At 26.0% G+C, this 24,417-nt stretch overlaps 2 protein-coding genes across 10 annotated transcripts; one reads left to right on the top strand and one right to left on the bottom strand.

Annotated features, from left to right (window-relative positions):
• The first annotated feature begins 1,560 nt into the window (after positions 1 to 1,560).
• LOC107997201 (dynein axonemal heavy chain 6) lies at positions 1,561 to 23,427 on the top strand. Of its 7 annotated transcripts, XM_062081380.1 has the most exons (55): positions 1,561 to 1,933; positions 2,196 to 2,280; positions 2,337 to 2,457; positions 2,539 to 2,713; positions 2,784 to 2,925; positions 3,007 to 3,246; positions 4,283 to 4,439; positions 4,559 to 4,661; positions 4,763 to 4,946; positions 5,619 to 5,788; positions 5,871 to 6,272; positions 6,375 to 6,606; positions 6,890 to 7,039; positions 7,106 to 7,234; positions 7,495 to 8,175; positions 8,639 to 8,785; positions 8,850 to 9,026; positions 9,126 to 9,431; positions 9,738 to 9,848; positions 10,153 to 10,289; positions 10,624 to 10,814; positions 10,936 to 11,051; positions 11,152 to 11,297; positions 11,356 to 11,501; positions 11,566 to 11,698; positions 11,783 to 11,999; positions 12,724 to 14,534; positions 14,638 to 14,893; positions 15,190 to 15,380; positions 15,473 to 15,495; positions 15,589 to 15,645; positions 15,767 to 15,950; positions 16,398 to 16,569; positions 16,654 to 16,815; positions 17,235 to 17,411; positions 17,477 to 17,673; positions 17,744 to 17,989; positions 18,093 to 18,330; positions 18,427 to 18,729; positions 18,807 to 18,992; positions 19,063 to 19,235; positions 19,359 to 19,719; positions 19,806 to 20,039; positions 20,115 to 20,255; positions 20,322 to 20,512; positions 20,587 to 21,032; positions 21,105 to 21,305; positions 21,399 to 21,497; positions 21,593 to 21,735; positions 21,811 to 21,981; positions 22,081 to 22,260; positions 22,385 to 22,480; positions 22,563 to 22,763; positions 22,846 to 22,963; positions 23,042 to 23,427. In XM_062081380.1, the coding sequence occupies exons 1-55, from the start codon at positions 1,776 to 1,778 to the stop codon at positions 23,269 to 23,271; spliced, it is 12,144 nt and encodes a 4,047-aa protein (XP_061937364.1). In that variant the 5' UTR covers positions 1,561 to 1,775; the 3' UTR covers positions 23,272 to 23,427. The 7 variants fall into 7 exon arrangements, with proteins under 7 accessions (XP_061937364.1, XP_016911121.2, XP_061937366.1 ...); XM_017055632.3 differs by having other exon boundaries at positions 15,473 to 15,645; XM_062081382.1 differs by lacking the exon at positions 16,654 to 16,815 and having other exon boundaries at positions 15,473 to 15,645.
• LOC107997198 (nurim homolog) lies at positions 21,526 to 24,417 on the bottom strand. Of its 3 annotated transcripts, XR_009831814.1 has the most exons (6): positions 24,284 to 24,417; positions 23,686 to 24,160; positions 23,373 to 23,599; positions 22,871 to 23,206; positions 22,561 to 22,752; positions 21,526 to 22,486 (listed from the first exon to the last, which is right to left on the bottom strand). XR_009831814.1 is itself a non-coding variant. In XM_062081390.1 (3 exons), the coding sequence occupies exons 1-3, from the start codon at positions 24,414 to 24,416 to the stop codon at positions 23,476 to 23,478; spliced, it is 732 nt and encodes a 243-aa protein (XP_061937374.1). In that variant the 5' UTR covers position 24,417; the 3' UTR covers positions 22,765 to 23,475. The 3 variants fall into 3 exon arrangements, 1 of the variants encoding a protein (XP_061937374.1); XR_009831813.1 differs by having other exon boundaries at positions 21,526 to 22,752; XM_062081390.1 differs by lacking the exons at positions 21,526 to 22,486; positions 22,561 to 22,752 and having other exon boundaries at positions 22,765 to 23,599.

Here is a 24,417-nt window from a genome sequence, read left to right as displayed (position 1 = left end):
ATAAATTCATAATTATGTCAAAAATAATATATAAATGAAAGTTTTCTTTTCATTAATAAAAAGAAATGAAAATGAACAAATTTAATATCTAATGCATTTTTTATCTTGTTTTAAATGTTTTCGAATCTTTTTATCATTTTAGTTATCATTTTCAACATTACCGACTGTTAGGAATGAACCATAAAGCAAAGATAAATATAGATCCATTATTCAATGTATTTTTAAATCACTTATTCAAATGATAGTTCTGTTAACATTTTTATATCATATGCGACAATATCGATTCAAAATGAAATCGATAATAGAGATAATCGCATGAAATGATTGTCAATGAGATGAAAAAAATTGTAATAGAAATTCGATAATTAACTGTTTTTAACAAAAAAATTATAATAATAATAGAAAAATTTAGATTATGCATCAATTATTATTAATTTTTATTATTTATTATTTCTGTGTAAAAATTGAGAGATAGCAGAACAAGAAATATGAGAATATATATAAATATTTGTAATCATGATATAAAATATTATTATATAAATATAGATATATATAGATATCCTTTATGTCTTCGCTTGTATTTTAATTTTAGCATTTTAGTATTTTTAATTAGTTAATTTAATTTAATACAAATAATGAGGAATAAAAAATGTGTATTAAAAAATGCAATTTTTTTACATAAAGTTTTAAATATAATTATTAATTATATCAATTAATTTGTATTAATGTTCTTTTTATTTCTCTTTTTATATATCATAAGATATATTATTAAAAATATTTAATATATTTATATTTTTATATTAGAATTGCAACTTAAATAAATAAATAAATAAATTTTAATTATTTTAATTATATAAAAGATAATTTCTAATTACTTATTCTTATAATATTTATTCTAAATTAAAATTTTTATGACAAGTAACTCTTCATTTACTTATTTATTCATTTATTTTTTTAATTTTTTAAATTAATTATTAATAAATATTATCATAACAATTAAATTATCGTTCTATTTCTAAAATATAATAAAATCTTTCTAACTATTTGAAAATCAAAATTTTTTCAATAGTAAACTATTGAAAAAATATTTTCGTCTCACATGCGATTATCAATTTAATAGAATTTAATCAATTAATAGAAAACGATTTTAAAGATCAAAATAAATACAAAAATTGATACAGAAATGTTAGTTGAGTTTATTTATTAATTATTATAATTAAAAAATTAAATTATAATTAATTAAAATTTGCATTAGGTAAAATTTCTCTACTTCTATTGTACTTACTTTTTTATTAATAATATGTAGTAATACTTTATTTAATAAAATGATATGCTATTAATTCTGATTAATTATAACTATTAATTAACAATCAATATTAATTCGTTTTATAATTATGAGAAACAAATATAGACAAGATCAAATTATGAATAAAACACAGAGATAGAATTGACTGTTAGTGTCATCTCTTGAATAACAAAGATACCTTTCTAAATGAATTTAAGAAATGGCGTTGATCCTCAATTCTTATCTTATTTTATCTTGCTTTTGATTATTGTATTTATAATAAGTATAACAATCAATATTGATATTAATTTTTAATATTAATATAAATATACATAAAATTTTAGTATAAATGTGAAAATAGAGGGAGCTCAAAATGTTCATTAGTGTTTCGTTTGTTTAATCGATACGATTAGTTAGTGAATGGTTAGAAATAGAAGTAGAATGATTTAATGTTATTATTATAATTTTTGATAGAAAATAAAATAAAAATATGGATTTAAAAAGTAAACGTAAAGCAAGTGAAGAAGATATTACAGATGATTCTACAGTTAAAAAATCGGAGAAAAAATACGAAAGTATTAGTGTGTCCGATGCTCTGCAAAAAATAAAATATAGAGCATGTCGGCCACCTCCAATCAGTTATAAAACGTAATATAAAATTTTATTTAAAAATTATTAACATTATTAATTTTATAATAACATTCATCTTCATAACATAAATTATATAATTAATACTATTATTTATATTAAGCGAAGAATAAATTTTTAAAATAAAAATTTCTATATAGTTAAATTCATATTTATATTATACAAATATAATGTATAAATTAATATAAATTAATGATAAAGATATATATAAAATTATTGATTAATTTATGTTATAAATTATTATTTTATATATTCGATTTAGAGGAAAGAATGAAATACCGTTTTTCATACCACATAAGAAGCTCCTCGAAAAAATAGTGTTTAAACCGGAAGTTCGAGAACCATTGGTAAGAATATAATTCTTCACTTTTATTCAAAAATGTAAAGAAAATATTGTTCGTAGACTGGTTTTGCCGCCCATCAAGAAAAAATTAGAAAACGAGTTCTTAAACCAACTACTTCATTACCAAAAGTAGAAGAGAAAAAGTCATTAACAAAAGATGTCTCATCTGAAACAATCATAAGTTGCTTATTACTTTTCCTATAATTTTTTTCTAATTTTATCTTCAATAAATTTTCATTTCTTCTTCATTTTATGTTATAAGGAGATTTAGAACGAGTTCCGTGGAAATATAAAAAAGAAAAAGATTTCGATGCTCCAGTATTCGTTGATCAATTAGAATTAATACGGCAATTACGAGAGGATCGTAAAATAGGATTTTTTTATATAATTTATGCAGTTGAACCATCTTCGAAATATTTTACTCCTTATGCGTTAAAGTAAAATTTATTTTTTCGTTCTAAAGAAATTTTTAAAAACATACAAATAACTTATAATAATATTATTTAGAGTCGTTCCATATAAAGATGTAGGAAAAATCTATATGACTATCAGTGCCAATGGTGTAACTCAGTACAGTCCAGACGAAATGATTTTTACTCCTATTGAGCAATGGGAAAGAGAATATATTTTTTATTTAAAATTATTAAGGGTATACATAATTGCTTTTAATTACTTTTTTCATTTTATCAAATTTTTTTCTAATATTTTTATAATTCTTTTTTATTTCTAGTTAAGGACGTTTGTTATATTTCGAGTGTGGAAAGCTTTCTACATTTGGAGAAAATCAGTTATTTATAAGAAATTTATCTCAGCGAAAAAATTTATAAATGATAATTTGTTTATAACAGATGCAATTCTCAGTAAAGCATTATTAGAGATTAAATCGATGTGTACGATTTTCCTTGATTCCAGTTTTTTTGATAATACCTTCTTCGAAAAGATATTACTTTTTTACTTCGCAGAAAAACAGGTAAAAATATATTACATTTAAGGAGAAATTACAGAATATGTAGCTTATTTAATCTATTTAATATCTTAAGCTCAATGTAAGTTAAAACTATTAAAACAAAGATAATGATATAGATATAATATAGATATAGATATAACGAAAATAAGCAAAAAAGATATCAACAAATCAAGCAATAAAGTGTTTATATATTAGATAATAGATTTCTTAATTTTTATTTTATCTTTTTAAAAATGCCAATGAATTGATAAAAATAAATCCTAATGCAGCATATATCGGATGAGTTTTTTATCAGTAATTAAACATTTCAAATGAATATCTAAAAATGATTTAATTTATGTTTGAGAATTGCGAGTTTTTAAATACAGAATCATTATTTGTTCAGGATAATTATAATATAAACTTGTAGCATGTTAGAATTTAAACAAATATTGTAGCTAAATTTAAACTACTATTAAGTAATGTATATTTGTTAAAATATTCATCAAATATTTTATGAAGAATCAATTTTAGAATCCGAAACAAACGCAAATATATAAAAACTTCTTAGTTGTGACTTCTTTATATAGTTATCAGTTTGTTAAGTGAAACAAGACGAAAATAGAATATGGCGGTGTAATGAAGATAGAATTATCTATTTCCGTTTTATTTCATGTAAAGTTAACTTAAATTGTTTACAAATTTAATAAATAAGCTTTAAATGATATTTTTGCGATATGCAACTTTTGTGTTCGTTTTGGCCTTTAGAATCGATATATCAAAGATGTTTCATGAATATGTACATATATTATATTAGAATGGCATGAAAAATATTTTTTTATCATTTATATTTTCATTTTTTATAAATTTTTTATAAAATTTCCAGAAATCTTTTAAAAATATTCACTTTCTGAGAGATATTTTCATTTTATAGAAAAAGTAAGAATCATTCTGATATTTCACAGTACAATATTTTGATATATCTTTAATAATGATAATAAATATTACCATCTCTAATAATAAATAATATATTTCTAATCTTTGAAATATTTATTTATAGTTTACAAAACTAGAATTACTTAGAGATAAGTTAGATGAGTTTAGAAATTTAGCAATGGATATAGTTAATAATGCTTGCCTTGGTGCTCTATTAAAAGCTGGATATACCCCCGATGATTCTAATATAACAATAGAACAAACTGCATATGGAAAACTTGGTAATATTTAATTTTTTTTAGAAGAAGAAACACGTAGATTTTTTTTTTTATATTTTTTTTCTATCACTCACACAGAATTTATTTCCTAATATTGATTTAATATTACAATTAATTATTAGGGGAGTTTGGTGTTATCAAATTCAAAATGCCTAAAGATGGTATTCTTAAAATGAGTTATATAGAACAAGCGCGAAAGAGGGAAAAATGTTATAGGCTGTCTTGGTAAGTTATTTTAAAATTTTTTTCTAAATACTTTACAAAAATTATTAAGCCTGATGCGGGAAATAAAAATAAATAAATTTTTACAATTTATTTATTTACAGCTTTATTCACTTGATTGATTATATGAAAACAAACATGATGCATTGCCTATTAATAAACACTTATCAAAATTTTATAGAGATATTAAAAACCTACACAAGTTTTTTACCAAGTGATGAAGATATAGATAGTGATGTAATTGATCTTCCTTTAAAAGAAAATCGCCCAGCATCGCATCGTATTCAGGTATAAAATATACAGGTTGTTCGTTTACAAGTATTAAAAAAATTAAAGGATGATTTTTCAAATTTCCTCTCAAAATAAGATGAAAATTAAAATGAAAAGATTACGTTTTTTGGTTTCATTGATAATTAAAAATCGACGAAAGTATCCCTAAGCAAGCAATTGCTTCCATTTACTTTTAATATCAATAATTAAAACGCAATCTTTTTATTTTTAATTTTCATTATATTATAATTATTATATATACACTTTATTATATACTTTATATACACTTTATTATAATTTTCACTAATATTCTAACTATATCAGTTTAAAGAATTACAATAGTGTCTAATTAATTGTCGCATTTTTAAGATTGCATTACTTATTCATATTTTAAAAATATTATAATTGATATAATTATTTTTCCTCGATTTTTATCATTTTAATCATTTGAGCTCGCTTTATTAACTCGTAAAAAACGAATACGTTTTTCTTAAGATAGAAAAAAAGTATTTTTATCTTAAGTTTCTAAAGATTTATATTTCAAAAATTGACGTCACAAAAACAGATGAAGATTTGCAAGATTAAATAACTTTAAATGGATAAAAAGTGCAACAATTAATCAACATACTATCTTACGTTCACACAATATTTTATTAAAAATAATTTATGAACAAACGATCTATCTTTTAGTTGCCATATTGGATTGTAGATTTGCTTATCTTACCATCTTCAAGGATTATATTAGATCCACGGGAAGATATATTTCGTTACGTGATAAAAACTATACAAACTATGTGGGAGGAGAATTTATTCGCCATTAAACCTTTGCTCTCGGATCCTTTTTTCCATTCTTTTACGAGGTATATAAAAGGTTATTTATCATAGAATCAATTTATAAAATAATTTCTTGGAATTGTAAGGTTTTGTGTACGTTCATTTGAGGCCTATGATCAATCATAAAATAGAAGATCGCGTTTGCGGATTTCCTCCGGAAATTGAGGTAGTTTTGAAGCAAGATGTAATCATGCAAAATTTCAAAATTGAATTAGAGGAAATTTTAAACAAAAATTTCAATGCTATAAAGCGTTATTGCAAACGATTCAACGAAATCAGACAATTTTTTTACGAAGATATGACATTCGACGAAAATATTATCCGCGATAATCGAGATTGCGCATTATTTCGACAGTGGAGCATCCGTTATAAAAAAGAAGTAGATATAATCAGTAAAGTTGTTGATTTTCAACCGTTTGGACTCTTTTTGATTCAACTCGAACGATTTAAAAGTATTGCCGACACTGCTCCTAGAGGGAAATTAAGTGTCATTGAAGCTGTTATGCCAAGGTAAATTAAAAAGAAAAATACTTACTAACCAACAAATCGTTACAGAAAAATCGTTGGAGAAAATTTGGAGAAAATTTAAAATAAATATTTTTTTTTTTTTAGGTTAGGAAAGAGGAGAGTCGATGCTCTATTAACGCAAGCGACTGATTCCATTAATTATCTCGAAATCATGCCTACAACGACTGAAGAATATGTTGCGTATATTAAATTCGTGGATCAAGCCCAGGCAAATGTAGATGACATGGAATCGCAATTGGATTACGTAAAAGAGTTATACGACACAATGGAAGAATTTGGTTTTCCGATACCGTCGATGGATATGGCAAATTATTTGGTAATAAACTTATCATTACAATATACTTTATAATTGTAAAAGATTCGAGGCTTTACTGATTATCTAACAAAAGCATTTCGTCGATTTCTTTCTTTTTTGACAGTAGTTCTCGGTAGAGAAGGAAATCGAAAGAGACAATTTTATTAATCCTTTATGTAATTATAATGTATCTTTTACATCACTTGGATCAGTTTTGCGATTGTAAAATATTCACTGTATATATATATATATATATATATATCAGATACATAATATGCAACATTGACTAAACTTTGAAAAATAGGGTATTGGGAGTCAGTTTACCAGTCTGCGATTGATCGTAGACAATAGGTTAGAGATGAGGCCTAAACTAATAAACAAATTCAACGCGCAACTTCAGAAGGATATCACAGCATTGAACGAAGAAATATCAGAAATTCTCGATGAAATAATGGTATGGTGTATTAACTGAATATCATTGTTTTCGTCATCGTTTATTTTACATGTCATCTTTTTACAGCTACCTTGGCTATTGGATTACGATAGCAACGTCGATGCTTGTTTAAAGACTTTGAAGGAACTTGGTGATCGATTAGCCGTGTGTGCAGTTAAGGCGGAACGATATCGTAGCCATCAGAGGACATTTAAGGTATCAATATATTTAGAATATATTATACGTCATAATATATATAACAGAAAAATAAGTTATACTTTGTTAGATAGAAAAAGATAATTGATAATATAAATTATGAATTTTTACATTGAATTTTGCAAATTTTTATGAGCATGAATAAAGAGATAGAATTTATATTATATTTTATATATAATGTCATGATTAAGTTTATAATTATTAAGTGGTATAATCCTATCCTATAATTAACAATAATTAATTTTTTTTTTCTTTTTAAGCTCGAACAAACAAGATTCGAGATTTTGGATCAAGTAATGAATGAGTTAAGATTACGTACATTATTGTGGGAAAGTTTGACTTCCTGGGAGGAAGCTGTCTACGAGTGGTATGCCGCCGATTTCGATACCTTGAATGTCGAAGAAATCACCGGGTTTACGATGCGTACAATGAAAAACATAATTCAATTAGAAAGGGGTTTGCCACCCAACAAAATTGTACCTAAATTAAGAGAGAGCGTTGAGTTAATAAGAAATAAGTTGCCAGTTCTTGGTTATCTGAGAAATCCAGATTTGCGAGATAGACACTGGGCGAAGATCGAAGAATTGTTGAATTATACTTTCAAACCTGATGTAAAAAAGACTTGGACTCTGATGGAAGAGCTTGGCGCCTTCTTAAAGCCGAACGAATTAATGGAAATTGCCGCTGCTGCAAGTTCTGAAGCTAATTTGGAATACATGTTGCAGAAAGTTATAGACACGTGGGAAAATCTCAAGTTTATTATTGTACCCTACAAAGAGGGGAAAGATGTTTATATCATAGGCACCCTTGAAGAAATTCAACTCGCAATGGACGAAAGCAATATTAATTTGCAAACTGTCAATGCATCCCGTCATGTTGGTCCCATTAAACCTTTAGTCGATGAATGGATACATAAGCTTGAAGTGTTTACCGAAACTTTGGTACAAATCTCTTTTAAATATTATATTATAATGAGATCGAATGAGAAATTGTTAAAATTTTCAATTTATAAGTAATAAAGTTTCGATTATTATTTTTTTCTTTTGAAGAAAATAAGAAAGATAAAAAGATTTGAAGTCCTGATGGAATGAATCCTTTATATTTATCATAAATCATCTTCTTATTGTTAGAGAAATGAAACAATTGAAAAGATGGTTTATTTTCTTCTTTATATAAATCTTTATATATAAATCTTTTCTGTAATAATAGAATAATTAAAAAAATAATTATATTTTTATCTTAAAAAGGATTTCAATCAATTGAGAATAAAATAATTATTTTTTACAGAGTTAGGGATTTTAAATATTTTAAAAATTAAGAAAATGAATTTTACTCGTAAAAGTTTAACAGTTCGATTCTGACAATATGATTCTTAAATATTAATTAATTTCATTTGCGATTTAGGAAGCGTGGCAACTTCTGCAACAACAATGGTTGTATCTTGAAGCTATATTTTCAGCTCCTGATATTCAACGACAACTACCCATGGAAGCAAAACTTTTTATCGACGTTGACAGATTTTGGAAAGATCTCATGAGACGAACTTATAAGGTAATTAATATTCATGAAATATTTCAATTGATAATATCTAACAAAATATATCAATAATTTCTAGGCACCTTTAGCTATGGTAGCGTGTACGCAACCAGGATTATTGGAACAAATCGAGGCCCATAACCGGATGCTAGATGAAGTGATGAAGTGTCTGGAAGCATATCTCGAGACAAAACGAATAGCGTTTCCAAGATTCTTTTTCTTATCTAACGATGAATTGTTAGAAATCTTGGCCCAGGTATCGGTCAAAAGAGAAAATTTTCGAATTAAAAACGCTAAAAACAGAATTAAGTTTCAAATGGGAACGGTTATTAAAATACCAACTACTGTACGATAGACGAAGAATCCACATGCGGTGCAAAGATACTTGCAGAAGTGTTTCGATGCGATATATAGATTGGAGTTTGCAACGAAAGAAACTGAAGCTGGCGAAGTTTTAACGACGGATATAATTGCCATGATCTCACCGGAAGGTGAGAAAGTTCCTTTTGAGAGAAGTTTGAGAGCCAGGGGTAATGTCGAAGATTGGTTAGGTCGAGTCGAAGATGTTATGTTTTTAACGTTGAAAAAAGCAATGAAAGATGCAATTAAAGATTTCGAAGTGAAGAGTCGGCACGATTTTATCTTTTTACATCCTTCTCAGGTTAGGTTAGATTAGATTAGGTTAAATTATTTTACAATACAATAATGCCCGATTAACTGTCGCACAGTTTAACCATTTAATTATTCTCCCAATTCTTGTGACTAAAACTTCATTTTTGGCATGCATATGCTTTTTGAAATTTAACATACTTAGAATACTTGAAATATCTCTTCCGATTCCGATCATGTGACATTTAATCTAATATTATCGTAATTTAGAATAAAAAGTATATTTTAAATATTTTTAAAAATGAAATAAAATATAATTAATAAGATTATGTACTTATTTTTCCTTACCCTCTTTCAGATAATTCTTACTGTATGCCAAATATTTTGGGTTCGTGATGTTCACTTGATTTTAGACTCTACTGAGAATGTGATCGAAAAAATGAAAGAATACGAGAAACAATGTTATGAGGTATATTTATGTTTCATTTGAGATACCTTTGTTTTGAGATAATGAGATAAGGAGGTGTTATAAATTTTTAACGAGACATTGAGATGTCGTATAATTTTGGAAACTATTGTAAATTTTATTTTAACCGATTCGTATATAGAGTTTTGAATGAAATTAAATAACATTTCTTTCTAATGTTTCTCGATTAAATTGCAAGGCAAAGGATTAATACATCCCATCTTTTAATTTCTTTGTTTTTTTCCCTCCTTTTTCTGAGATTTTCATTAAAAATTTTCGTGAAATTTTTTATTTTTACCACTTTTAGGAATTAAATATATTAGCCATGATGGTGAGAGAAGAACTACCAAGATTAATACGTGACACCGTAACTAATTTGATAACAATAGATGTGCATTCCAGAGATATCGTTACAAATTTGGTTGAAAATAAAATAACAAGAAGGTAAAAAATTATGATAAAAAGCTTTCATTGAAAAAATCGATAATTACTTTCATAATTTCAAGTTAAAAAATTGTTCAAAACGATAGTATTTAACTTTAATCAAAATCACTAAAATTGATTTATTTTCTATTTTAAATATAATAATGTGGTTATTAAATAATGATTGTTGCAATTTTTGCTCTCTTAATTGTAATGCATATCATATACATACCTTGAAAACTGAAATTCTAATTTTACTAATATTAAATTAGTAGAAATAACGACAATTAAACGGGAATAAATAACAGTTGGATTGTTATTACACTATCAAAATCAATGATATTATATATTACAGTATGAGCTTTGATTGGGTAAAAGCGTTACGTTATTATTGGCACGACGATCGTGATACTTGCTTAGTATGTATGAGTAACTCCGAATATCCCTATGGATATGAATATCTCGGCGCTCAAAAGAGGCTTGTCATAACTCCTCTGACAGACAGATGTTATTTGTGTCTTATGGGCGCCCTGCAATTAGATCTAGGTATTAATGAATTTTTTAGTGTCGAAAATTATATTAATAATGATTTTTTAAAAATAAGTGATATTATGTTTCGAAATAATTTTAAAATCAACATTAACAATGGAAAAAAATTACTCGGCAGGTGGAGCTCCTGCAGGACCGGCGGGTACCGGAAAGACGGAAACGACAAAGGATTTGGCCAAAGCAGTTGCTGTTCAATGTGTCGTATTTAATTGTTCAGAAGGACTTGATTTTAGGGTGCTACAAATATTATCCTTCGATTATTCCTTTTTCTTTTTTTTCCCATGAAAATTATTCCAAGATTAATTAAATAAAATGGTGAAATTGTGATCCGTAGATGATGGGTAGATTCTTCTCTGGCCTGGCTACTTCCGGTGCTTGGTGCTGTTTCGACGAATTTAATAGAATAGATATCGAAGTGCTTTCAGTGATAGCTCAGCAATTAATTACAATCAGAAATGCTAAACTTGCTAAAGTTGCTGAGTAAGTTGTTTTTTGTATAATGCTTAAAATAAATTTAGAACATGCTTCTCTCTTTCAGATTTTTGTTCGAAGGAAGGGTCATCAAATTGGTGAGATCTTGCTCAACTTTCATCACTATGAATCCAGGATATGCTGGTCGTACAGAATTACCAGATAATTTAAAAGCATTGTTCCGACCATTCTCTATGATGGTTCCAGATTACAGTACGTTTTATAAATTTCATTATTACATATATATCAAAAAAAGTAATTTAATTTCCATTTGCAGAACTTATTGCTGAAGTTACTTTGTACTCAGAAGGATTTGAATCGTCAAAGCCATTGTCGCAAAAAATGACCTTGATGTATACGCTTAGTAGCGAACAACTTTCTCAACAAGATCATTATGATTTCGGAATGAGGTTTTTTTTTATATATATATATTAATCTTCATTTCGTTTTTATTATTACGCACTGATTAAAAGTACGATATTTTATTTCTAAAGAGCCGTTAAAAGCGTACTGGTAATGGCAGGTAGTCTTAAACGAAATAATCCTGATAAACCAGAAGACGTTGTTTTAATCAGAGCTTTGCGTGAAAGCAATATACCAAAGTTCTTACGCCAAGATGCTGAATTATTCGAAGGTATCGTAGGAGATCTCTTCCCAGGTATAGAAATTCCTGAGGTGGACTACGGTATTCTAATGGACACAGCTATTGAAGTAATTAATAATAACATATTCTAAAATGTGTCTCTTCTCATTTTAACATTTATTGCACTTGATCATGTCATATACAATAATATTTTCATAAGAGTAAAATATATATATCATGTGACTTTATAACTGGCAATCTAGCAATATTATTCAATGGGGAGACAACAATTTCAGAATTAATTGTCAATTTTGTTGACATTTAAACATAATTAATTTGGAGAAAAATTAAAAATTGATAATTTTGATTTTCTTTTTAAAATATAAATTTATATAATTTTAATTAATAATTTTTCTCAATTTCATTAGTTTCATTATAGTAAAGTAATTGAGAAAAACTATTAAATTGTATAATTTTGATTTTTTTTTTATAAAAATATGTTCATTATTTTTATGTAATTTTGTTGATGAAAAAAAGATCAAATATAATATAATTAAAATAATTTTAAATTAATAATATAATAATGATATCATGAATCTATATGTATTCCCGCCCACTCTTATTTTCTTATTATTATAATTCATCTATATACTTTCTTTATCATCATCAAAAATATGCCGACAAAACTTGAAAACAAGTTTTCGAAGTTATCGAAACCAAGGGAAATTATAAAACTCGATCGTTTCATTGCTTAAGAATTACATCACTTTTATAATTAATACTGATTAATTTCAACTATTATTTATAGAGATATTTTAATAAAATCTAACCAATTGAATAATTTTTTATTAGATAATGAAAGAAGCTCAATTGCAACCAGAAGCTTGCATTTTAAAAAAAGTCACTCAGTTGCACGAATGTTTGCAAGTAAGACATGGAGTGATGTTAGTTGGACCTACTGGCGCAGGAAAAACATCGGTACTTCATACTCTTGCCAATACTTACAAGAGACTTCATAAGATGGGTGTACCTGGACCAATATATCAGTCAGTTAATTTGTATGTAATCAATCCGAAAGCAGTTACAATTGGTGAATTGTATGGAGAAGTAGATCTATTGACTAATGAATGGAAAGATGGATTAATCGGTTCTACAGTTCGTCATGCGTGTTCATTCACTACTGAAGAACATCAATGGATTGTGTGCGATGGACCTGTAGATGCTGTATGGATAGAGAACATGAATACTGTGTTAGATGATAATAAAATGTTGTGTTTGGCTAATTCTGAAAGAATCAAGTTTACTCCTTACATGCGTATGTTATTTGAGGTTATGGATCTCGCCCAAGCGTCACCCGCTACTGTTAGCCGTTGTGGAATGGTATACGTGGATCCTATAGAATTAAAATGGATGCCCTATGTAAAGTCATGGGTAGAAAAACTTCCTGATACTATTCTTAAAAGTGAATATCAACAATTAATTATTGACCTTTTTGGAAAATACTTCGAAGATGGATTAGTCTTCTGTACTAACAATTGCATCTGTCCGATTAAGCAAGTTGATATTAGTAAAGCGAATATGGCTTGTGCAATATTAGAATATATTTTATACGAACCAGAAGCGATAGAAAAAACTACAGAAAAAGCACGAATCAGAACATTTTTAATTCAGTCATTCGTTTTTGCTTATCTTTGGGCCATTGGTGGTAACGTTCACGATAATTCTCGTAGTATAATCGAAACTTTTGTGAGAGAGCAATTTAAAGATGACGAAGATGCGCGTTTGCCATCGATAGATTTGTGGAATATTTATGTAAATATTCCAGAGCATCGATTGGATTTTTGGATAGATATTATGCCAAAATTCATATATGATAGTGAAGTACCATTTTTCGATATCCTCGTACCAACGATCGATACCGTACGATTTGGTTATTTGATGAAGAAATTAGTCCAAATAAATAAACCTATATTCTTTTCCGGAAATACTGGAGTAGGAAAATCAGTAATAACAAAAGTAATCTTAAAAGAATTGGAGGATACTCATCTTTGGGTACCAATTAATTTAATCTTCTCGGCTCAAACTAGTAGTGGTAGAACGCAAGAGATTTTGGAACTTAAACTGGAGAAAAGAAAAAGAACTGTATTAGGGGCACCCATTGGAAAGCGAGTGTGTGTATTCGTTGATGATGTCAATATGCCTAAATTAGATACGTATGGATCTCAACCACCAATCGAACTTTTACGACAATTATTGGATTTTGGTGGAATGTACGACAAAGAAAAATTATTCTGGAAGAAAATTGAGGACGTTGTTTTTACCGTGGCTTGTGCACCTCCTGGAGGTGGTAGAAATCCTCTAACACCAAGATTCGTCAGACATTTCGCAATGCTGTTTATTCCAGCACCTACAGATTTCTCTCTAAAAGGAATATTCAAATCAATTATAACCGGATTTTTAGAAGAGTTTGTAGAATCTGTTAAACAAATCGGAGAAAGAATAGTGAACGCAGCTGTTGACATTTATTTAACTATAGAGACAGATCTTTTGCCTACTCCAGAAAAAAGTCACTATATATTTAATTTACGGGATTTATCAAAATGTATACAAGGTATTATGCAAGTTGATGCCACTGTTATTAAACAACCTAGTGAAATGTACAGGTATATTCTAAATATTGCAACTAATATATACGTATTAAACATATTTATATATTAACTAATATTATTTATAATAAAAAATAATAAAAATATTTATATTTTTTAGACTTTTTTATCACGAATGCCTTCGAGTTTTCCATGATCGATTAATCAACGTTCAAGATAAAACTTATTTTTATAAACTCCTAAATAACATATGTTTAACTAGCTTTGGTGTAGAAGTTTTGCGACTTCCGGATGAAAAAGTTATCGAGAGACCACCGATGTTACTGTTTGGTGACTTTATGACTTTTGGAGCGGCGAGGGAGCAACGAATTTACGAAGAACTTACTGAAATTTCAAAAGTTAAATCAATTTTGGAGGTTTGTTATTATTTAATTATTATTAGTTACATACAATGATAATTAAAAATTCATTTACATAAAGTTAATATATTTTTTCTTTTTTTTGTTTTTATATATAGCTAAGTAATAGCTAAGTAGTAAATGACAAATAAAAATGTAATTGATAATATTGATATTCATTTGTAAGTTTGTTTAAAATGAGATAGATAAAATATATAATAATATGTGAATGAATCTATGATGAATCATTACATGCTCGTGCTAATGCTAATGTAAATATTTGATTTATATTTTTGACTTTATATATATCACAGGATTATTTAGAAGATTACCGTTTTTCCGTTGGAAAAGATATGAGACTCATTTTCTTCATGGATGCTATAGAGCATATTTGCAGACTTGCAAGAATTCTCCGTTCTGAAAGAGGCAACGGCCTTTTAGTAGGAGTCGGTGGAATGGGAAAACAAAGTTTGACGAGATTAGCGTCTCATTTAAATGGTTATAAGTTTGTATCGTTATTACTTGATATAAATAATTCTCTTACAAATCAACGCGATTAAATAATTTATCACAAATAATTTACTCGAATGTTTTAAGATGTTATCAAATAGAAGTTACACGTACGTACGATAAACATTCATGGCAAGAAGATCTTCGCCGATTTTATTTCGAACCAGGTACTGCCGCTAAACACACGACGTTTTTATTCACAGACACTCAAATTGTGCTAGAGGATTTTTTAGAAGATATTAATAACACTCTTAATACTGGTAATTTAAGTATTGTTCACATGTTATTTAAATAAAATTGTTAAAAATATTATTCAATTATTCGTATAAAATTTTTATCATTAATTTATAATTAAAACTGTATAATAATTGTTTATTTCAGGCGAAGTACCAAATTTATATGAAGCAGATGAATTAGAAAAAGTTATCATAGCTACAAGACCTGCAGCAAAAGAAATAGGAATTCCTGAAGCAAATAGAGATGCAATTTATCAATATTTTATTGCAAGAGTTAGAAATCATCTTCATTTAATGATTTGTATGAGTCCTATAGGTGACACTTTTAGGTTAATCTCCTTATGATATTAATTATTTATATAGATTTTAATCTTTGAACATTATTTATTTTTCTCTAGTCATTTTGAAAAATGTTCAAACCAAACTTATATTGTAATCAATACTTACAATCACTTACTCATTTCTTTATTTTTTTAAATGGAATTATTTTTCATCAATCAATGTATCTATTATATATTTTCTATTTCACTATTTTTTATTATTATTATTTTTTATAAAAATTATATACTTTCATTTAGAAGAACGAATATCAATTTCCGTATTGCGTTCATTTAAAAAAAATTTCAATTTCCGAAATGTTCAATTTCTCAATCGTCATAGAAACATTTTTTAAAATGATTTATAATTTAGAAAAAATGATTCAAAGATTAAAATATTTTACTATTTGGTAATTTATTTATTATTAAATTATTATTTATGATTTATTATTTTCATAGACACCGTTGTCGTATGTTTCCATCATTAGTAAATTGTTGCACGATTGATTGGTTTACAAAATGGCCAAAGGATGCTCTCTTATCAGTAGCAGATAATTCATTAATCGAAATCGTTCCAACAGATACGTTAAAACGTACTAATCTTGCTACTATTTGTGTTTTAATCCATGAGGTATAGCTTGTTATTATGATAAGTATTGAAATAAAACATTTAAAAATATTTAATTTCAAAAATATATATGATATAAAATTATAGAGCGTAGAAGAAATGACAATTCGATTCTTCCTAGAAATGCGTCGAAAATATTATACTACACCAAGTAGTTACTTAGAACTTTTGAAGCTGTTTAAAACAACTTTTAAAAGAAGAAAGAAAGAAATAGAATTACTGAAAAGTAAAATCGCCAATGGCCTTAATGTAAATATAATATATAGTTTTCATATAATTATTTAATTAATTAATTATAGTAAAATAGTTTAAATTTTCTTGTATTTCTTTATTTTAAAAAGTTATTACTTGGCTAAAATATGCAATTATTTCATTCACTATTACTAATAATTTTATAAAAATCAAAATTTATCGAATTAAACTTTTATTTTTATAAATTTTTTTATATGTTGGATATGATTATCTATATATTTTAGTTAATTATATTCAATTTTTAATATCAAATTTTTCATATCAATAATAAGAAATTTTTTAATTCATAATTATTTAATTATTATTATATATAATTATTATAAAAATATTTGAGAGTTATATATTTTTTAAAAAATATAAATAAAAAATTTTAAATTGTCGAACAATAATTATTAATATTTTTATTATTTGGTCAGAAATTACGAGAAACTAACGAAATGGTTGGTGTAATGAAAGAACAATTGATTATTCTTGCTCCAAAATTAAAAGCAAGTACTGAGGAAGTATCAAAGCTAGTAAAAATTCTTGCAAAACAACAAATCGAAGTCGACAAAGTGAAATTTGTTGTAACTGCTGAAGAAGCAATAGCAAAAGTATAATGTGATAAATAAAAAAAAAAATAAAATTTTAAATATCGAATATATACTATTTTTATCAGGCGAAAAGAGAGGAAACAGCAGCTTTAGAGGCTGATGCTAGACAAGATTTAGAAGCAGCAATGCCAGCTTTATTAGAAGCTCAAAAAGCATTAGAAGCTTTAGATAAAAGGGATATTAACGAGGTTCGTGTATTTATACAACCACCTCATTTGGTACGTTTTGTTATGGAAGCAGTAAATTTATTATTGGGTGAAAAGTAAGTTTTATAAAATATTTTAAAATAATGTATATTATAATTTACTTCTATAATTAAATTTTCATTTTAGAACAGATTGGGCCTCTGCCAAACTCGTTTTGGGCGATATACATTTTCTTGATCGTTTAATTAATTATCCTAAAGACGAAATAAGCGACAAACTTTTAGAAAAGTTACAAGATTATATTAATCATCCAGAATTTCAACCAGATTTAGTGGCTCGACAAAGTAAAGCTTGTAAATCGTTGTGCATTTGGGTAAGAGCAATAGATGGCTATGCTAAGATTTACAGAGTAGTCGAACCAAAACGACAAAGGTAAATTGAATAAAAATTTTGTAGTGTATATAAATAAATATATTTTTATATATAAAAACAAAAAATCTTAATAATTATAAAATCGTAATAATTATTAATATAGATTAAAGAAAGCTGAAGAAGAGTTAAGAGCCATAGAGGCAATAGTTGCTAAGAAACAACAAGAACTTGCCGAAGTGGAAAAAAAAATCATAGAATTACAACAGCAATACGATGCAGCTCTACAAAATTTGAATAAATTAGAAGCCGAAATGAATTTAGCAGAAACAAGATTGAATAGATCTGGACGATTGACATCTGCATTAGTGGATGAACGAGTTCGATGGGAAGAATTAACACGCGTATGATAAAAAAAAATTGTATTTAACATATATAATTGTATTAAAACATATAATATAATGAATTATAATCAGTTTCTCTTTTATGTAAATGTTTAGGGTTTTGAACAGCAAATTAACAATTTGACTGGTGATATTTTGATAGCTGCTGGTGCTCTTGCTTATCTGGGTGCTTTTACAAATGAATATAGAGAAGAATTAATAGAATCTTGGTTATCTCATTGCAAGAAGTATGATATTGATACTACAGAAAATTATAGTCTCATTGCAATATTAGCTGATCCTTATGAAATTCGTCAATGGAATACGTATGGTTTACCACGAGATAAAGTCAGTGTAGAAAATGGTATTTTTGTAACACAATCCACTCGTTGGCCTTTGATGATTGATCCTCAAGAACAAGTAATTATTTTTATAGCATATATTGAAATATATTCGAATTTAATACTTATTTGCAAACTATATTCTATATTTTTAAGGCAAATAGGTGGATACGAAATATGGAACAAGACAATAACTTGAAAATATGCAAACTGACAGATACATATTTAATGAGAATACTAGAAGCATCTATACGGCTTGGAACTCCTGTATTAATTCAGGAAGTAGGAGAAGTATTGGATCCAAGTTTAGAACCAATTCTGCTTAAACAAATTTTCATTTTGGTATATATTTATCTATATTATTTACTATTTATATAATACTTTAATAATATTATTTAATACAATTATATAGGGTGGTAGAACATTAATAAGATTTGGCGATACAGATGTCGAGTATGATGATAATTTTAAATTATACATTACAACGAAAATCGCAAATCCTCATTATTTACCAGAAATTTGTATTAAAGTAACAATAGTCAATTTTACTGTAACCACAGGCGGTCTCGAAGAACAATTACTAGCGTATGTATTTTATTATAGTAATATTAAAATAATCTATCTAAATACAAAACATATATTAAACATATATTAAACATATATATTATTAATTTTTATAAATTTTCTATCTTCTTAAACTTTATACAGAGATGTTGTACGTTTGGAAAGGCCAGATCTTGAATCAATGAGAAATTATTTAATAATAAAAATCAATGCAGATAAAGGTCAATTGCAAAGTATTGAAGACAAAATTTTAACATTATTGTATGGTGCAGGCGATGATATTTTGGATAACGAAGAGCTAATAGAAACTTTAAATGATAGTAAAGAGACTTCAGCAATTATCGCAATGAGATTAATTGAAAGTGAAGCGACTGAAAAAAATATATCCATTGCGCGTGAAAAATATCGATCTGTTGCAAATCGTGGATCAGTTTTGTATTTTGTAGTTGCAAATCTTGCAAACATAGATCCCATGTATCAATTCTCATTAAAATACTTTAATCAAGTAAATAATAATATGATGAATAATTATATTTTTGCAATTTACAAATATGCAATTTAATGCATTAACATTTTTCAACATTTTATTAGATATTTAATACGATAATTGAAACTACTAAAAAAGAAGATATTTTACAATTACGTTTGCAAATATTATTAAATGAAATAACATTAGCTATCTATACAAATGTTTCGCGAGGTTTATTTGAGAAACATAAATTAGTATTTAGTTTTATGCTCAACATTGCAATAGATATGAATGATGAAATTGTATCTATAATACAATGGAATTTTTTGTTAAGAGGACCTACACGAATTATCGTTGTAAGTTACATGTTTTGTCTTAAGAATTATAATTAATATTTTTCAAATATTATTAAATATTTGAATTTTAAATAGGAAGAAATGCCAGATTATCCAACTTTAACAACTAAAATATGGACTTCAATCAATTATTTAGCAAAGACATTTGATAGCTTTGAAAATATTTTAAATGATGCATTTAAAGAAATTATAATAACTATTGGGAATTTTGAAGAAGTAATATATCATTTTTTATTTTCATTTCAATTTTGATTATGAATACAACATTTCGATTTTTTTTAGGATATTAATATAATTCCTACCAATCAAGAACTTGCTACTTACGATTGGAATAAGAATCTAACTGATATTGAAAAATTACTATTGCTAAAAGCTTTGAGAGAAGAACATTTAATTTTTGCTATCACAGCTTATGTATCAAAACATTTGGGACCTAAATTTGTGGAATCACCTATGGTAACATTACAACTTTTGTATGTATACAAAAATTGTATATGTTCAAAATTATTGTTTTGATACCGATAAATTTATTACTGAATATTTTCAGATTTGCAGATACATCATGCAAAATACCATTGATTTTTATACTCACAACTGGATCAGATCCCTTCAGTGCTTTCCAAAAATTTGCACATGAAATGGATTTCTCCAATAGATATGATTCAATTTCTTTAGGACAAGGCCAAGGTCCCATTGCAGAAGGACATATACGAACAGGTACTGTAGAAGGCAGATGGGTATTTTTACAAAATTGCCACTTAGCTACTTCATGGATGATCAATATGGAACAAATTGTGATGACAATTGCTGAAGAACCAAAAGGAGTAATTCATACTGATTTTCGATTATTTTTGAGTTCAATGCCAAGCAAAGCTTTCCCAGTTTCTGTTCTTCAGAATTCTGTGAAAGTCACCAATGAGCCACCAAAAGGTCTAAAAGCCAATATTAAGAGAGCATTATATGACTTGGACGAAGAATTTTTTGAAGAACACAGTAAAAAAAAAAATTTTTAACATTTGAAACAAAGTATTATTAACAATTTTAATTTTTTTTTATTTAATACAGTTTTAAAGGAAAATTGGCGTAAACTTATATTCGGAATTTGTTTCTTCCATGCAATTATTCAAGAACGAAAAAAATTTGGACCATTGGGATGGAATATTGTATATGAATTTAATGATAGTGATAGAGAATGTTGTTTACAAAATTTGAAATTATTTTGTATAACAGAGCATATACCTTGGAATGCATTAATATATACTACAGGTTATAAAATATTTCTCATATTTTCTATGGCAGAAATTAAAAAAAATTTCAAAATCATATTGTATTCATTATGCATATATTAATTCATTTTAGGTGAAATTACTTATGGAGGTAGAGTTACAGATAGTTGGGATCTAAGATGTATGAAAACAATTCTAACTATTTTCTTTTCTCCTAAAACTTTGACTTTGAGTAAATAACTTAAAATCAAATTAAATAATTACAAATACAAACATATACTTACATTTATTACATATATTAACATTTATTAATATAAAATATTATAGATTATATTTATTCACCATCTGGAAAATATTATTGTCCTGTATACAAGACTTTACAAGAATACAAAGATTTTATAGAAACCTTTTCTATAATTGATGATCCAGAAATATTTGGAATGCACGAAAATGCAAATATTGCTTATCAGGTAATTAAAACTACTCAAATATAATCAGAGGAAACATTTCCTTAATATTAATTTATATTTATATTATCATATCAGTTGAGAGAAACGCACTTCATCTTAAAGACTATTTTGGAAGTGCAACCGCAAGAAATTACTACTGATGAAGATAAATCTAGTTCAGATATAGTACATGATTTAGCTGAAATGATTACTGAAAAAATTCAGTTAAAAATAGATCCTAAACAATGTAATCCTGAACATTTAAAAGTAAACAATAATTTTAATTTTATAATATGATAATATTATATTATAATATTAATATATGTTATTGATTATAAAATAAAAATTATCATAAAATTTTTATAGAGAGATTCAGCAGGAAGACTTCCATCTTTAACTATTGTTCTCCTTCAAGAAATTGACAGATATAATAAACTTTTAATCAAAATACATAAATCAATAGAAGATTTAGAACGAGCCATCAAAGGTTTTGTTGTCATGTCTGAAGAATTAGAAAATGTCTTTATAGCTCTCATCAATAATCAAGTTCTGTTACAATTATTATTTTTTTTATTCATTAACATTTTAAAAAATAATATTTTTTCAAAAAATTTATATAAATATTCTCAATTACTTTCATAGTTTTTCCTAATAATATATTATAAATTAGGTACCACAATTGTGGCATAATGTAAATGTCTATCCATCTTTAAAAACCTTAGGAAGCTGGATTAAGAATTTGGAGTTAAGAATTGACTTCATTCAAGTAAAACTATAAAATAAAAAATTAAAGAACTAAAAAAAAAAAAATTATTAAATGACAGTTTAGTAATTATTATACATTACAGATTTGGTTAATTGATGTAAAACCAATTTCTTTTTGGATTTCGGGTTTTTCTTTTCCTCAAGGATTTTTAACTGGCATGTTACAAACATGTGCAAGAAAATATAACATTCCTATAGATCATTTAAAATTAGATTTCATTGCCAAAAATGTTTTACTTGATCAAGAAGAAATAGAAATAGAACACAAGGAATCTGGAAAGGAGGTTTGATCATTATAAATATTTTATTACTGAAAATAATACAACAAAATATATACATATAATAATTGTGTAATAATAATAATAGGTAATAGAAGTATATAAAGACTTACAAGTGCCAGAAGATGGAGTTCTAATACATGGGTTATTTATTGATGCTGGTAGATGGGATTTTAAATCCATGCAATTAATAGATGAATATTTAGGTAAAGTGTTAATTTTAGAAACATTATTTTTTTAAATAATGTATTATTGAGAAAATATAATTAAATTATCTATTTTAGGTGAAATGCATCCATCTCTTCCAGTTTTACATATAAATCCAGTATTAAAACTTCCAGAAGATGATCCAAGATATGTTTGTCCTCTATATAAAACAGCAATTCGAGCAGGTGTATTGTCTACAACTGGACATAGTACAAATTTTGTTGTTGCAATTCTACTTCCATCTGAAAAGGAACAATCACATTGGATTTTGAAAGGAACAGCACTTTTAATTGAAATTATAAATTAAATTTTCTATGTTATATCTAATATATTAATTAACAAGTCAGATACAATAATTGAAATATAAATTTAGAATTTCATATATTTATATTTATGTTATATACATACTTTATAATATAAAGATTTTAAATAAATATTAGTACAAATGAATATATTTTAATTGCAATAATGGAAATAATTAAAAAAATGACATTATATGAGTAAATAGAAATCAAAATAATTCTTTTTGTTTTCTGTTTACAAAATTAACATGATAATTATAATCCTCTTTGTCAATCATCCACATTAAGGCCATATAAATTGTGAGTATTGAAGCCAATAATAACCTGTCTAATCTATAAAATATTTAAATTCAATTATTTATTTAATTTAAATAATCTGAATATTATTATTATATAAAAAATTTAAAAATATATCTTACGTCATATAAGGATATATCCATAAAATAATAAGAAATCCTATAAAACTTGGATGTCTCATATGTGAATAATAACGTAATAATTTTTTAGATTTCATTTGCATGGGACTTGGTCTAAATGAAAATTTGTAATATACTTGTTTTATTCCAGCCAATTCAGATATATCCATCATTAAACATCCACTATAAATTATTGACCAAACCAATACATGAAGAGCAGTAAATATGAACCATAAAACATTGTTAGAAATAATATTAACTTTCCATAATATAATGGATGAAATAATTTGCCATTTATTGAATAATAAATGAAGAGCCATAGCACTAGTAACATTATAAATACTTCTTTCCATATAATCTATTTGTAGTTTACAAAATAAATGTTTTATGAAATCATTAGCCATAAGTGAATGTTGTAATATAAAAATACTTAATAGAAACATATTTATTATTAACAACCATAATACAGAATCTTTATCTGTAATATAAATTTGTAAGATAAAAAATAAATTATAGATATAAACTATTGTATATTTTTTTTTTTGATAAATATTCAATTAAAAGAATTATGATTGTTATTATTATTATTATTATTACTTACTCTTTTGTGATGAAATAATTGTTTCTTTATTTTCATCGTAGTTCGATAAAAAATATGTTAAATTACACAACACATAAAAAGTATACAAAAAACAAATAATACAAATCACTACACTAATATATTTTACAAACATT

This window comes from Apis cerana, linkage group LG11 (assembly GCF_029169275.1).
Source record: "Apis cerana isolate GH-2021 linkage group LG11, AcerK_1.0, whole genome shotgun sequence".
In the NCBI taxonomy this organism is placed as follows: Eukaryota; Metazoa; Arthropoda; class Insecta; order Hymenoptera; family Apidae; genus Apis; species Apis cerana.
Note: the sequence above shows the minus strand (reverse complement) of the source record. Positions and strands in the feature narration are given on the sequence as shown.

Coding starts and splice junctions, on each gene's coding strand:
- LOC107997201 (XM_017055632.3), top strand. CDS start 1,776: ATGGATTTAAAAAGTAAACGTAAAGCAAGTGAAGAAGATATTACAGAT. Junction 8,786..8,849: donor TCATGAGACGAACTTATAAG/GTAATTAATATT, acceptor AATAATTTCTAG/GCACCTTTAGCTATGGTAGC. Junction 9,432..9,737: donor TCTTTTTACATCCTTCTCAG/GTTAGGTTAGAT, acceptor ACCCTCTTTCAG/ATAATTCTTACTGTATGCCA.
- LOC107997198 (XM_062081390.1), bottom strand. CDS start 24,416: ATGTTTGTAAAATATATTAGTGTAGTGATTTGTATTATTTGTTTTTTG. Junction 24,161..24,283: donor AATTATTTCATCACAAAAGA/GTAAGTAATAAT, acceptor TTTATATTACAG/ATAAAGATTCTGTATTATGG. Junction 23,600..23,685: donor TGGATATATCCTTATATGAC/GTAAGATATATT, acceptor AATATTTTATAG/ATTAGACAGGTTATTATTGG.